The 16,311-nt window shown below is 41.6% G+C and overlaps 1 protein-coding gene across 1 annotated transcript; it reads left to right on the forward strand.

Moving 5' to 3' along the window:
- The first annotated feature begins 1,465 nt into the window (after positions 1-1,465).
- On the forward strand, positions 1,466-12,660 carry LOC106572131 (uncharacterized protein KIAA2013 homolog). The gene is made up of 3 exons (XM_014145995.2): positions 1,466-4,225; positions 7,844-8,730; positions 11,031-12,660. Exons 1-3 carry the CDS (start codon positions 3,262-3,264, stop codon positions 11,061-11,063), a joined length of 1,884 nt encoding a protein of 627 aa, XP_014001470.1. The 5' UTR covers positions 1,466-3,261; the 3' UTR covers positions 11,064-12,660.
- The last annotated feature ends 3,651 nt before the right edge of the window (positions 12,661-16,311 follow it).

The raw sequence follows: 16,311 nt of genomic DNA on the forward strand, positions 1-16,311 counted from the left end.
GCATTGTTTTTGTTATTTTGACCAGTTTTGACCAGTTTTGACCATTTTCTGCAAATAAATGCTCTAAATGACAATATTTTGGGGGGGAATTTGGGAGAAATGTTGTCAGTAGATTATAGAATAAAACAAAAATGTTCATTTTACCCAAACACATACCTATAAATAGTAAAACCAGAGAAACTGATAATTTTGCAGTGGTCTCTAATTTTTTCCAGAGCTGTATATATTTTTTGCTCTGAGAAAGCTGGACTGTAGTATGTAGACCTTGCCAAGTTGCTCTGTAATGTTTATTTAAATTGCTTTTCTCTCATCTCTCCTGCCTTTGTACTGGATTTTTTTTGTGGGGGGGTTTCAAGCTCTTTATACTGTAAATTTGAATAGCATTTATTAAATGCATGTGTCAACAATGAAAGTGTACAGTTGCTTATGTTTTTCACTTTGGATGTACAGGAGTTAAAATATTTATAAATGTAATGCATATGAAATGGAAAAGTAAAAAAAGAACAACAAGCATGTTTACCAAAATAATTTGTTTGCAATGCCACTTATTTTTTTTATATATAGACAGAATGGTTCCATTAATAGGCCTACACTCTTTCACTGAACCAAATATACAACCCCAGGGGTTCTTCTTAACTGAACCAACATTTGTTCCATAAAGAACCCTATTTATGAATTATTGCTACTAATAAAAAAACACCATTTATAGCTAAGAATATAATATAATAAACATACACTACATGTACAAAAGTATGTGGACACCTGCTCGTTGGACATCTCATTCCAAAATCATTGGTATTAATATTGAGTTGGGGCCCCCTTTGCTGTTATATTAGTGAGGTCGGGCACTGCTGTTGAGCGATTAGGCCTGGCTCGCAGTCAGCGTTCCAATTCATCCAGAAGGTGTTCGATGTGGTTGAGGTCAGGGCTCAGTGTAGGCCAGTCAAGTTCTTCCACACCAATCTCGACAAACCATTTCTGTATGGACATGACTTCGTGAACGGGGGCATTGTCATGCTGAATCAGAAAGGGGCCTTCCCCAAACTGTTGTCACAAAGTTAGAAGCACAGAATTGTCTAGAATGCTGTAGTGTTAGGATTTCCCTTCACTGGAACTAAGGGGCCTAGCCCGAACTATGAAAAACAGCCCCAGACCATTATTCCTCCTCCGCCAAACTTTACGCTTGGTATTGTGCATGGTGACCTTAGGCTTGTGTGTGGCTGCTCGGCCATGGGAACCCATTTCATGAAGCTCCAGACGAACAGTTATTGTGCTGACATTGCTTCCAGAGGCAGTTTGGAACTCAGTAGTGGGTGTTGCAACCGAGGACAGACGATTTTTACACGCTACGCGTTTCAGCACTCAGTGGTCCCCTTCTGTGAGCTTGTGTGGCCTACCACACAACCTCCTGTGGTGTGCACATACTTTTGGCCATGTAGCTTTTTTTTTTTTTTTTTTTTATATTTACAAGTCTGCTTTTTGGTGTATACAGTCCCCCCAAGGGGTTCTTTGGACACACACAGTATTCATGTATTCTCTGTTCGTCCATTCTGTGAGACATTAAAGTTGTGATTTTGTGTGCAAATGTAATATCCATAACACTGGAATGGCCCTAAAAAACAAATACAAGCAGTATACTAAACTATTACACATGTACAAGAATAGCAAGCTCCTTCATCACATCAGCTTGAAGCATTTAATCAAGTTACTTGTTGAACCTACATTCAACCAAAACTTCAATCACTTGCTTACTGCACAGCCCACGGGAGAGATATCGGTGTGAAATTGGATTTGTAGAATGAGTGGAGTTATTTTCCAAACCAGAGGTAGTACTCACACTGATGTTGTTTATGTGGCGTTCTGCGGTAGTGGTCCAGCTCCTGTCTGAAGGTCTCTGTTGAAGAGCAGCACAGGGTCCCCTGTCTCCATTAGGTGGGGCACCTCTGTGGAGGTATGTGGCCCCCTCCAGAAAACCTCTCTCTGGCATTAGCGTTCAGCATAGATGGCTTCCTCTGAGGAACTCAACACCAACCCTCCCTCTATGTAGGGCAGTGGCTTGGAGAGGGTCGAACGCTTCATAAGATGGAGAAGGTGGGCTTTGGGAGGGAGATGCAGGGGATCCTATCCATCATCAGGGAGGAGGGGGAAATCGGGGGCGGACATAGTCACTTTTGGCTTTACTCCCCGTGACATCATACCGACGAATCTTCATCCCCCAGTAACTCACTGAAACTTCAAAAAAGCTCTGGGCTTCAAGAATAGGGAGGGACAGGATAGGGACTCTTTACTGAGCTCACAAACATCATGTTTAAGTTCAGAGTTCTCCTGCTTTAGGCTGCTCAGAGATCCTTAACTCCAATCTTCCTCTTTTCACAGACGCTCTACCTCTCCTCCTCAGTCTGTCTCAAAACGTTGTATCATCAGAGACTACATCAGTAGTAGCCTAGATTCGATGGATAAACGAGGCTAAAATAGCTATTATTGCTGAAACTTTAAAGGCAATAAAAAACAATTTCAATGTCGTAAAAATGATCATGCGACTGACCCAATTCCGACACTTCCGGTTTCTGTCATCAACATCATTTACGCTAATTTCAGTAAATCCAAAAGTGTCAATGATAGATTGGTGAGTTGCTTGAACAAAGTAATCCACTTCAACAAGGAATGAAATCTCACAACTGCAAGACACAAGCAACAAATGAGCAACAATTGCACTCAATGGACGTATTGCCACGATGTGAGAAACAAATGCAAAGTGTCGCCTAATTTGCATCGCAACAATGCTAGTTTGCAACCACCATAGCTAGCTAACTTTAAATATTAACAGTTAGGTTGTTACAGTCAGTAGCTTGTTATTGTAAGCTTTGTTAGATTTGACAGTAAGCAAGGTTTGACATGGAATGTATGTTGCTCTTGGTCGGATAGCAACATAGCTAGTCATACAATATTTTGAGTACCAGTTTACTAGTTAGCTAACTAGCTAGTAAAGAGCTAGCTACCAGTTTAGCTCATTTCCCCAGTGCATTGCTAGCGAACGTTAGCTAGCTAGTTGTCAACAGGAAGTACAACACTTCACACATTTAGCGAAATACTTTAAGTGGTAATCTAGCTAGTCTGTTAACGTTGGTTTTGGTCAGATTTGAATGGAGAACCAACTTTGACCGTCCATTTTGTTTGTTGTCATTATCTAACGTAAGCTAGTTAGCTCATTAACACGAGTTGCAAACTTGAGTTAAAGTGACTCTTAAGCCTAAATTCAAAATGTGGCTCCAGCAAAGACTAAAGGGCCTACCAGGTGTGCTGTCAAGCAGCTGGGCTAGAAGAATGCTCATTGGACTGCTGGTTTTCCTCATCTTCTACTGGTACCTTAGCTCAGAGGGCGCTTTGAGGTTGTTTAGTGGCTCAGGCCAATCAGGGGGGCCTGCCGGACAATGCCTCCAGACTGAGATCCACAGGTGGAAGTCACTGGTGGACCGGGGGGAGGGCATCTACAGCACTCCCCAGGAGAAAGCGGTCACGCCTTTTGTCACAGGTAACGGCCATTTCCTGGTGGACATTGACTCCAACAGACTGTGGGTGGCCTCGTCCTCCCAGCCCGGCTCGGCCCCTGTCCACCAGACTGAGTATTCGCCCATAGTGGGTGTCCACCTCCCTGGGAAGCGAGCCGAGGCGAGTGCAACCATGCTCTGGTTCCGCAAAGGGGCTGTCCTGTCCGTCCACTGTGTCCTCCCGGGGGACAGCTCCGGGTCAGCCCGTGACTGCCTCACCGTCCGAGAGGAGTTCATCGCCCACCGCAGCCGGCCCAACGTCTACCTCCAGAGGATCCACGTCAACAACCCCTCGGAGCGGGCCGCCACCCTGGAGGTTTCCACTGAACCGTCCTTGTTCGGGAGCAAGTTCTCAGCCAGCGTGGAGAAGGTGGAGGAAAAAGAGGTGGTGTTGTCGTCAGGCCGCGTGGTTCTGCCGGAGAAGAACCAGATATTGCTGGTGGTGGTGGCCACCAAGAAGCTGGGCAGCCGCATCCAGGTGGCGGCCAAGTCGGAGTACGCAGAAAGTGTGCTGTCGGTGGTGTGGACGTCGGAGCCCATTGAGTCGACCAAGTTGCAGGAGACCTTCACTAGGCTTAGAGAGGGGGCCAAGAAAGAGCTGGGCGAGCTGCTGAGGGCTAACATAGAAGATCTGGTCCAGGACCACCAACAGGCCTGGATGGACCTCTTCATCTCTGGTAAGTAAAAGTCAAAGCTGAGATGCCATGTCTTTTCTATTTACAGTATGCAGTCAAAAAGTGATTGAAATCAAATGGAACTACCCATCCATTAATTGTTTTGTCCTGTACAGTTTCCGAAAAAACTCACACACTAAATACCACAGTATTTAGTGTGTGGTATTTAGTGTGTGAGTTTTTTCGGAAACTGTACAGGACAAAACAATTAATGGATGGGTAGTTCCATTTGATTTCAATCACTTTTTGACTGCATACATTTTGATTTTGTTAAGCAGGCTTTTATATAAAAAATGAGTTACATTTTTTTTAGCGTCAATTATCAAAAAATGCATAAACGTCATTTTCAAGTATGTTGTGGCTTAGACCCTATTTTACACCATCTAAGGTGTTTGCGTTGTGCCCACCATCGGTTGAGACGAAGCTTACGGGCTGCGTCTCGTAATATACAGCAGCATCGTACAGTGAAATATCAGAAGCCATTCACTTTCATTGGAAGGAAAGCAAGAGAAGCGGACTGTGCGGGGGAACCGTTGAGCAATGTGAGCATGGGCGAGGGAGCTGAATAGGGTGGGACTAAAGTTGGCAATAGATTAACTTTATGCAAATTCTCCACGATATTGTGGCGCAAGTGACCAGTCGAAGCTCACCATGGCTTCCAGACCCTACTAGGATTGGCTGACAATGGCTATTGATACCTAGCACTACCAAGCTTGTTTGCTAGCACACACATGAAGGTGAAGCTAACGTGGCTAAGCGAGTATTGCTTGTATAGTTCAAACTAGGGTTGCAAAGGGTCTGAAACTTTCTGGTAAATTTCCAGCATCCCGGAGTCACCTCTTCACTGTTGACTTTGAGTCTGGTGTTTTGCGGGTACTATTTAAGCTGCCAGTTGAGGACTTGTTCAATCTAATGTACTTGTCCTCTTGCTCAGTTGTGCACTGGGGCCTCCCACTCCTCTTTTTGGTTAAAGCCAGTTCGCGCTGTGAAGGGAGTAGTACACAGCGTTGTACGAGATCATCAGTTTCTTGGCAATTTCTCGCATGGAATAGCCTTCATTTCTCAGAACAAGAATAGACTGACGAGTTTCAGAAGAAAGTTCTTTGTTTCTGGCCATTTTGAGCCTGTAATCGAACCCACAAATGCTGATGTTCCAGATAGTCAACTAGTCTAAAAAAAAGGCAAGTTTTATTGCGTCTTTAATCAGAACAACAGTTTTCAGCTGGGTTTTCTAATGATCAATTAGCCTTTTAAAATGATAAACTTGGATTAGCTAACACAACGTGCCATTGGAACACAGGAGTGATGGTTGCTGATAATGGGCCTCTGTACGCCCATGTAGATATTCAATTAAAAAAATCTGCCGTTTCCAGCTACAATAGTGATTTACATTTTTATTTATTTTATTTAACTAGGCAAGTTAGTTAATATCAAATTCTTATTCACAATGACGGCTCACCTGGGAACAGTTGGTTAAAACCTGTTGGGGCTAGGGGGCAGTATTTGCACGGCCGGATAAAAAACGTACCCGATTTAAACTGGTTACTACTCTTGCCCAGAAACGAGAATATGCATATAATTAGTAGATTTGGATAGAAAACACTCTAAAGTTTCTAAAACTGTTTGAATGGTGTCTGAGTATAACAGAACTCATATGGCAGGCCAAAACCTGAGAAGATTCCATACAGGAAGTGCCCTGTCTGACAATTTGTTCTCCTTCTGTGGCATCTCTATCAAAAATACAGCATCTCTGCTGTAACGTGACATTTTCTAAGGCTTCCATTGGCTCTCAGAAGGCGCCAGAAAGTGGAACGACGTCTCTGCAGTCTCTGGGCGAAAAACAGCAGGAGTTTTTGTGAGTGGTAGGGCAGGGAACAATGACACTGGAGTGCGCGTCCACGAGAGGACTCCATGTTTTTCTTTCAGTCTTTGAACAAATACAATGTCGCCCGGTTGGAATATTATCGCTATTTTACAAGAAAAATTGCTTTTAAACAGCGTTTGACATGCTTCGAAGTACGGTAATGGAATATTTTGAATTTTTTTGTCACGAAATGCATTCGCGCGTCACCCTTCGGATAGTGACAAAACGGAGGTATTTGAATACAACTATGGATTATTTCGAACCAAAACAACATTTGTTGTTGAAGTACAAGTCCTGGGAGTGCATTCTGACGAAGAACAGCAAAGGTAATCCAATTTTTCTTATAGTAAATCTGAGTTTGGTGAGGGCCAAACTTGGTTGGTGTCAAATTAGCTAGCCGTGATGGCCGTGCTATCTACTCAGAATATTGCAAAATGTGCTTTCGCCGAAAAGCTATTTTAAAATCTGACACCGCGATTGCATAAAGGAGTTCTGTATCTATAATTCTTAAAATAATTGTTATGTCTGTAGTAAATTCAAAGGAGCTTTGCGGTGGGTATGCAAGTTCTGAACATCACATGCTAATGTAAAAAGCTGTTTTTTGATATAAATATGAACTTGATTGAACAAAACATGCATGTATTGTATAACATAATGTCCTAGGAGTGTCATCTGATGAAGATCATCAAAGGTTAGTGCTGCATTTAGCTGTGGTTTTGGTTTTTGTGACATATATGCTTGCTTTGAAAATGGCTGTGTGATTATTTTTGGCAGGGTACTCTCCTGACATAATCTAATGTTTTGCTTTCGCTGTAAAGCCTTTTTGAAATTGGACAATGTGGTTAGATTAATGACAGTCTTGTCTTTAAAATGGTGTAAAATAGTCATATGTTTGAGAAATTGAAGTTATAGCTTTTATGAGGTATTTGTATTTCGCGCCACGCGATTCCACTGGCTGTTGACTAAGCGTCCCACCTTGCCCAGGGAGGTTAAGATCAAATCAAAGAGGACATTTTATATTATAGAACAAACTTGCCCAGGGAGGTTAACTGCCTTGTTCAAGGGCAGAACGACAGATTTTTACCTTGACAGCTCGGGGATTCGATCCAGCAACCTTTCGGTTACTGGCCCAACACTAACCACTAGGCTACCTGCCACCCCACTGTACTGTATTTCTGATCAATTTGATGTTATTTTAATGGACAAAAAAACAAGGCCATTTCAAAGTGACCCCAAACTTTTGAACGACAGTGTATATTTAAAAGTGTTTTTAGATCATTTACGTTAATGTTATTTAAACTTATTATTTAACTTTTTTTCCAAGAAATTATAAAATACTTTGTCAACCCTGTTTTGGAAGATTGTAAATTATATGAAACTCAACCTTTTATATTTTCCAGTAATGAAGACATGGATGCTTTATGGTAGGGTGGGGTATGCAAAATGGGTCAACTTTGAGCACCTCTATCTCCTAAATGTTTTTGTCATTCATGTCCAAAAAATTACTCTATGACCACTTCTAACATGGGAAAATATGTATAGAATTTTTTGTTCAAATCAAAAGGGGTGCGGTCAAAAAGAGATTGAAATCAAATGTAACGACCCGGATGATATTAACACAACCCAGTATTTACAAAAAATACAAGCGTTCTATCTGATCGTGATGAATGACTAAGCTAATGAATTATGTAGTTCTAGATCAAATGACTATGTAGACATTTTCTGTTCCCACATCTTACTGTGTGTGTCTCCTGCAGGGGTGGAGATGCGTAAGATCACTGACGCGCATACGCCGTCCAGCGCCACGGTCAACACCACACTCTACTACGTCCTCTCGGCCTCGCCGGCACCCCTGCTCGACCGCCGTCTGGGCGCTGAAGAACGCGCCCGTCTGGAATCCAGCCTCAACTACGCCGACCACTGCTTTAGTGGGCATGCCACCATGCATGCCGATAACCTGTGGCCAGAGCGGGTCAGCAGTGTGGCCCAAGTCCTGCAGCTGGTCACCCTGTGGACCCTCACCCTGCAGAAGAGGGGTTGCAAGGTGCTTGTGGCGGCAGGTGCCCATGGCGTCATGCAGGGCGCCGTACTCAGCTTCGGAGGCCTCTCCTTCAACGAAAACCACCTGCAGTTCCAGGCGGACCCGGACGTGCTGCACAACAGCTACGCGCTGCGAGGCATCCACTACAACCAGGACCTGATCAACCTGGCTGTGCTTCTGGACGCCGAGGGCAAGCCCTTCCTGCACGTGTCGGTCAAGCCCTTCCTGCATGTCTCGGTCAAGCCCCAGGAGAAACCCGTAGCTCTGTACGCCTGCGAGGCGGGATGCCTCAACGAGCCGGTGGAGCTGACGTCGTCAATGGTAGAGTCCAAGGGCCACGTGTTCCCGGTGATGGTGACGCAGCCCATCACACCACTGCTCTACATATCCACGGACCTGCGCCACCTGCAGGACCTGCGGCACACACTGCACCTCAAAGCCATCCTGGCACACGAGGAGCACATGGCCAAGCAGGACCCGGGCCTGCCCTTCCTCTTTTGGTTCGGCGTGGCTTCTCTCATCACCCTTTTCCACCTCTTCCTCTTCAAGCTCATCTACAATGAGTACTGCGGCCCCAGCGCCAAGCCCCTCTTCAGGAGCAAGGTATAATAACACAAACACAACAAACTGCTTTGAACTGATGAACACAAAAACTGTCCAAATTATGCTCTTCTCGCTTTGTTTTATGTGTGTGGTGGAGAATTCCCTTTCACTTTCATTCCTCCTCGGGTGTCTTTCTCTGTCTCAGCTGGGACATAGTTTGGATGTGTGCTTGGAATGTTTTTTGGAGTGGATTTGCATAATTGCTGTGCGCCGCCTCGCCCTTTTTTTCTGCTCTCTTCCGTACAAACAATAATTTATTTGGTGATTTTTCATTTTGTGTGAAAGGAATCAGTTTGTGAAGACATTTGACGACAAATGCTTTAATCGGAAAGTAAGGAACAATTTATTTTGCAATACATAGCCTATTACGAATATATTCTAACATGAGCCATGTACATTTTATTTGAAAACTTCTGTCATTGAACGCACCAGTATTAGTCCTCATTTAAAATGGTGGACCATCCCAGTTCTGTTAATCAACATTTCATTACATGCAGTAATGCAAGTTGTTTTAATCCATCGATTTCCGAACCCTTACATATATTTCCAAATGTAGCCTAGAGCATTTCCCGTCTGTGTGAAAGCAAACAAATAGTTTTTTCCCCCAACCATAAGCCTCTAGTGTAGCTAATGTATGTTTAAGTTGAGTTCACCCTCTTTTTGATCCCTATTCTGGTGCCTTGAAGTCTCTTCTCAATCAACAATGGTGTAAATGTGGGTTTCCAATCTTTTCAGTTCTGTTCGCTTCTATAGTAGCCTAGTTACTACCACCTCGATTTGATACACGGCATACTAATTTCGAGTGGTTTAAAGTATACTGAACAAAAATATAAACACCATGTGTTGGTCCCATGTTTCATGAGCTAAAATATAAGATCAATACTCACAAAAAGATTATTTCTCAATGTTGTGCACAAATTTGTTAACGGCCCTGTTAGTGAGCATTTCTTCTTTGCCAAGATAATCCATCCACCTGACAGGTGTGGCATATCAAGAAGCTGATTAAACAGCATGATCATTACATAGGTGCACCTTGTGCTGGGGACAATAAAATGTGCAGTTTTGTCACACAACACAATGCCACAGACCTCGAGTTTTTAGGGAGCATGCTGACTGCAGGAATGTCCAACAGAGCTGTTGCCAGAGAATTGAATGTTCATTTCTCTACCATATGCCGCCTCCAATGTCGTTTTAGAGAATTTGGCAGTACGTCCAACCGGTCTCACAACCGCAGACCACATGTAACCACGCAAGCCCAGGACCTCCATGTCCGGCTTCTCAGGGGGTGCTGAGTAGTATTTCTGTATGTAATAAAGCCCTTTCGTGGGGAAAACTCATTCTGATTAGCTGGGCCTGGCTCCCCAGGGATTGGGTCTATGCTCTCCCAGGTCCACCCATGGCTGTGCCCTTGCCCAGTCATGTGAAATCCAAAGATTAGGGCCTAATGAATTTATTTCAATTGACTGTTTTCCTTATATGAACTGTAACTCAGTAAAATCGTTCAAATAGTTGCATTTTGCATTTAGATTTTTGTTCAGTATAGGCTAGGCTAAGTAACTATCTGTGCTATGTCTCAAAATTAGAAAGAGAGACACCAAAACTGGAACATAAACAGGTCCAACGAGGTGGTACGAACTAGTCCGGGAATTATCCAAAAGCTTCTTGATGCCTGTCTCCTATCATGTACAAAAATACCCATCTATCTACAGCATTGGTTGCAGAATTAGATGTCTGTTTTAAAATAATGGGCATTACAAAGGAGGAACATTTCTACTGTAAGTGGTTGTCTTGGATTAGCTTTGACTGAGTGCTGCCAGTTATCCCTTTCACCGTGTGACATTGTTTTGATTTGGCTGGGGTTTTTTTTCGATGGTGTTTTCTATTGATTCACTCTGACTAAATTAAGAAATTAAATTGACAGAAGGACTTGGTTCTCTCTGATATTCAGAGAGCTTGCTGTTACTCATACCTATGTGTGGATAGGTATTTGGCCTATCCCCAACCGATTCCTAGCCGCTAGCTCCTATGCTCTTGTGGAGGTCTTGACAACGGCCAATGCAATGTTGCTGTAGCTTAACATTGCTTTCTGATGGGCCAGGTGGAATTGCTGCCATATTTCTTACGCCTTTCCAATCCTCTTCGATCTCCACATTTGCCCAGGGGGTAGAAGCTCTGGTTTAAATGAGCTCTATGGTCGATTTGGGATTGAGGCATCTGCGAGTAGGAGCTTGCTTCAGTAAACAGCCTTGCATTTCCTGTTTCCTATTCCTGTTTGTAACCCTCCCCTTTAACCTCACCAGGTGACGAAGCCAAGTGAGGAAATGGAAGCTTAGGAAGCAGCCATGACATCACAGGTGCAGAGTAGCAGCCAGCGATGGCAGCATGAGACAAATTACATTTCCAGAAAGTGTGTTACTGTACATGTCATTATTTGTCAATGATTTGTATTGAGATGGTCATCAATGTTTGACTTTCGACATGTTGGAGCTGAATTCAGAGAAAGAAGCTCACCTCACCTGATGACCTCTTTCATTGGCAAGGCTAACGAAAGTCTGTCACTGTTTACAATGCTTCCATTTGTTTTGGCTGGATGACTCCCTCGGTTTGAACGAAGAATAGGGATTCTATTTATATGGTTCTAGACATAGCTTTGTTTTGTTTCTACCATATAGAATTCTGAAAAATGTCAGTTATTCCTTCACCTTTTTTCAAGATGGTGGAATCCTAACCCAAGCCCACACATATATTTTACCCTGCGATCATAACCAAGTGGGATGGTGGTATTTACCACATATGACTGGGGAAAATCCACTTGAATGCCCCTCCAACTGGTAATTACTAGAGGAAAATGTATTTATCATCCCTGAGCTCCTACTTCTCCCACATGGTGACCTCTGACGTCACCCACTAAGGAAATGACCTCGATAACAACATTTTCGGCAATTTAATCCAACAAAACATTATTTATAAAAAGCAATCTATTAATATTGTTTTTGAACACTATAATTTGATAAACTAAAAGAACAGCTATTATGCTGTGGTTGACTCAGCTTGTTGGGTTGGCAGCGTAGCCTAGTGGTTAGAGCGTTGGACTTGTAATCGAAAGGTTGCAAGATCGAATCCCCAAGCTGACAAGGTGCAAAATATGTCCTTCTGCCCCTGAACAAGGCAGTTACCCCACTGTTCCTAGGCCGTCATTGAATAAAGGTAAATTGTTGGCCATTAGCCAATCTGCATTTGTCAATGAGTTCAATGCATGTGAATACATCCAACTGGTATTTACGACTTCACAAGTGGTTATTATCGCAACTTTAAGATAGGATTAGTCCCTAAGAAATCATCTCCATTAAAAATGGATTGAGATGTAAACATTGACATTTAAATTAGTTATTTTAGTTGGTTTACTTAAATGGGTTTTGTAGCCTGTATGTTTCCAGTTTCCACTTCGCACTGTTCACTCTGACACATTAAACCAATAGAATTACATTTGGACATGTAGTAGATTTTCTACTTCATACAGGCTACTCTTAACATTTAAATGTTAGGTTAATTAATCCACCATGATTTAGTGAATTTATGCACATTATCTTAATGTTGTTTAAATACTCCACAGTTACTAGATAAACTGAGTTTCTACAACTGATTTATTGTGAAGTGTGACTTAATTGTTTTCTTCAGTTTTTTGTGTGTTTTTTTTGCATTTATTGTTCATCTTTGTTTATATAGCATTTTTAAGGGCTTTTTTCGAATCTGTTTTTTTGTCTGTAACTAACTACTGAGTGTGCCTTAACAAGTTTAATTTATTCTGATTACACCTAGAATTTGGTTGGATTGTATTTGAATATTGTATGAAAATGTGATTTGGGAGAAAATAAAAATGTACGTTGTAAGTTGATTTCAATTTGGCTAAAAAATAAATGTATACAAAGACTTTGAATTAAGATGTAAATATGTTAAACAATTTCTGACAGTATACAACAACTTGTTTGTGAATTGAAAGTGAAATCTGTTGTATTTCTAATCAAAGTTATTAGGCTCTATGCACGTGTGAAGGGGTTTGAATTAAATTGGTTTAATTACCAAAGGATGGTATATAGCTTTTAAACTACATGTTGTTTTCCACAAAATTGAATGTCCTTTGCGTTCTCTCACCCCATCAAAAATAAAATGATATCAAGGCTGGTCAAAATCCACAAGGCCTAATTAGTAATGCAACATGGGGTTTAAATGCATGACAAGAAGTATTTCTCTGATTTTCCTTTTATTATGGAGCAGACACTGAATTAGGCAAATCAATAACTGCATTCTAGTTATAATTTCCCTTAGTCTCTTGTTCCATTATTCGGCATACTATAATTTTCCCTTTTTATTTAAGCATTCAATAATAGATAAGCAGATACTCAAGGGTGGATGCAGCTGTCATTGAGATCCATGTACAGCAAAAGCAATTACACACTATTCATTGAAGATGCAATATGCAGAAATCGCTCCTCCATTTCCTGGTTGCTAAAATTCTACTGGTTTTTCCTAATTTCAGTTTGTGTGACAAAACAAGCAAGTATAGTTTAGAGAATCATTGTACCATTTACACTGCTATTTTACATAACCAAAAAAGTATTTTTACCTGTTTGAAGCTGGTGTACAAAACCGAAAGTAGAAGATGCAAAAACTAAACTTACGCACGGGAAGGATAGAAATATTGCACATAGAAGTTCCTTTCAGTGTGAATGACAGATGTATAACTCACATTTCTATGTGAATTTGGTTGAGTTTCCCAGATTTACTTCCCCTCTTCATGGAAACACAAATGTTCAACTAATTTAGGAGATTTTCTGATAAAGAAAACACAAATTATTAAATATATAAGCATGAAACTCAATAGGAGTCCATAGATTTGCGTGCAGATAAGATTATGCCCAGCAGTAGCCAACTTGTTACCTCAAAATGTATGTTGGAACGAAATATATTGAGTGTAATAACACAGGATATTTTAACTATCTTAATTTGATGGGAAATTGTCGTCAAAAATGTCAATATGAAAATGTATTTCAAAGAGAAGCAAGATAAATTGAGTTAGAATTTAATGTATTACTTGTTTTCTGTTGAAAAGCCTTGGGTGAAAGGAGGTGAGAGACTTTATTGGCATGTATTCCTCCCTTTGCAGAAATTAAACCACACAATTATCCAACACACGTCACTAGTTGCATCCTATTTATAAGCCTCCTGTCTGATATCAGGAACAAGCAATATTGCGGAGCCAAATGACAGACATTTTTGTAATAATTGTTAACATAATGTCTGCCTTCTATTCTCTTTCAATTGCATCATACAAATGTAGGACTACATAACTTTGATATCCGCATTTTACTTTCGGACGACGAGTCCAAGTCATCTTTGGAGTAACGTTACATGAAAAAGGAATGCTTCGCATTCCTGACTGTCCTCGTCTTCTCTGAAAAGAATATTTACCCAAATTCAGAACAGCAGACATAAAAGGAGAGTCGCACCAACGGCGCAAGAGGAAGTCGACAGCGAATGCGAATATTTGCAGGTAATTGTGAGTATTGTTTTGTTAAATGTTAATAGCCTACAAACCTACAAAACCTTTGTTTACTTGTAAGCCTAGCTAAAGGGCTTATTTTGTTTTTGTAAAAATCATGATAAATATCAACATTATATCCAATCAACAAATGCATTTCGTTTAACTTTTTCCCACATTAAGTTTAAGCAGAACAATAAAACAAACTTATACCAATGTATTCACACAGGCTTATCTGTTGTTTTAGAGGATAAAAGCTATCTAGTTCACTTCCCTGGTTAGTCTGCCATGTTTGGTGTTGTCCATGGAGAGCCTGTCCTCATGTTAAGTGTACTTTTATATACTTATCTATTAAGGTTTTAAAATTATAATTGCATTATGTAATAGTCATATTTCATATTTACAATAAGTTTATTGCATTTTTTTAAATTATGTAATCATAGATCCTTATCTAGGTATATATTTGTTTCTATATTTGTTGTTGTTGTTGCAGGTGCTCTCTCTCTCTGTGTCTTGGCAGTAACCGCACTGTTCGTCGCATATTGACTGGCTCTGGCTCTGCTTAACTGGTTTCTGGCTCTGCTTGGCTCAGTCGCCGTTGACCTCAGCTCAACTTGGACCTGCTGCGCGCCACAGAGGCCGCTTTCGACGAGCTGACTTAATGTAGGACCACGGATATTCTCCAACTCATAGGTGAACTCCAAAACACGAGAAGTCTATGCACATGGTACAGGAGTAACGAGACAAGCCAAGAAAATGGACATTAGTCAGGTCAAGAAGTTTTCAGACTGGAAAGATGTCCTCTCACTGAGACTGATGGTCACATTCCTGGAACTCAATCACCAGTTCAATGAGCTCTCTTCCATTGCTGACCAAGCTGACTTTCACGAGAAGTGGATCCAAGCACTGAGCCGATAGCCTTTGCCCAGCTCTCCTCAGAAACACTGCATGACTGTTGGATGGAAAACATTCACCTAAAGCTCAACCTGACCAACAGCCTCAAAGTCGACGCGTACGTCTTCGTCTCTGCCCCTTGGCAGATTTCAGCGTCTGACATGGTGGTCAAAGTGGGCGTCCTCACAGGCTCTCAGACTGGCTTCCAAGCCCTGAGGGACACCCATGTGGGTCTGCTGGCCGGGGCGGTGCCAGCAGATCCCTCTGTTGACATTGGCCTGCCAGATCTATCCACTGATGCTTGATGTCCTTCAAGCAGATGACGGAGTGGACCCAGAATTTTGCGCGTAGCCTGCGAGAGAGGACTGAGGACCTGAAGCACCAGAGACAACTGGCCGAGGACCTCCTGCACCTGATGGTGCCCAAGTCGGTGGCCAAGCAGCTGAGGCAGCAGAAGCACGTGGAGGCAGAGAGCTACGAGAAGGTGGGTTTGATTGATCTGAGGAGATGTGGGGCTTCAGTTCAATCATGTCGATCAATTCCATTTTGTGCTGTTCCATCAAGTGAATTCCTGTGTCATCATTACCCAATTGTCATACTTGAGTAAAAGTAAAGATGGCTTCATAGAAAATGACTCAAGTAAAAGTGAAAGTCACCCAGTAATAACTACTTGAGTAGAAGTCTGAAATTATTTGGTTCAGAATATACTGAATTAGCAAAAGTAAATGTAATTAATCAAATATACTTAAGTACCAAAGTAAAAGTAGAAATTATTTAAAATTCCTTATATTAGATGGTACCATTTTATTGTTTTATTTATTTACTTACAAGGGCACAATACAACACTCAGACATAATTAACAAATGAAGTATGTTTGTTTAGTGAGTCCGCCAGATCAAAGGCAGTAGGGATGACTGGGGATGTTCTCTTGATAAGTGAGTGAAATTGACTATTTCCTGTCCTGCTAAGCATTCAAAATGTAATGAGTACTTTTGGGTGTCAGGGAAAATGTATGGAGTAAAAAGTACATTATTTTCTTTAGGAATGTAGAAGTAAAAGTTGTCAAAAATATAAATAGTAATAGTATTTTTACTTGACTACTTTACACCACTGCTTTCAAGAACCCATGCTTTCTTAGAGGGTATGGC

Source organism: Salmo salar, chromosome 15, assembly GCF_965601325.2.
Source record: "Salmo salar chromosome 15, fSalSal1, whole genome shotgun sequence".
In the NCBI taxonomy this organism is placed as follows: domain Eukaryota; kingdom Metazoa; phylum Chordata; class Actinopteri; order Salmoniformes; family Salmonidae; genus Salmo; species Salmo salar.

Excerpts from the sequence above, each read along its gene's own strand:
- LOC106572131 (XM_014145995.2), top strand. The coding sequence starts at position 3,262 with ATGTGGCTCCAGCAAAGACTAAAGGGCCTACCAGGTGTGCTGTCAAGC. Across the intron at positions 4,226-7,843 it reads GATGGACCTCTTCATCTCTG|GGGTGGAGATGCGTAAGATC; the intron begins GTAAGTAAAAGT and ends TGTCTCCTGCAG. Across the intron at positions 8,731-11,030 it reads AGCCCCTCTTCAGGAGCAAG|GTGACGAAGCCAAGTGAGGA; the intron begins GTATAATAACAC and ends TAACCTCACCAG.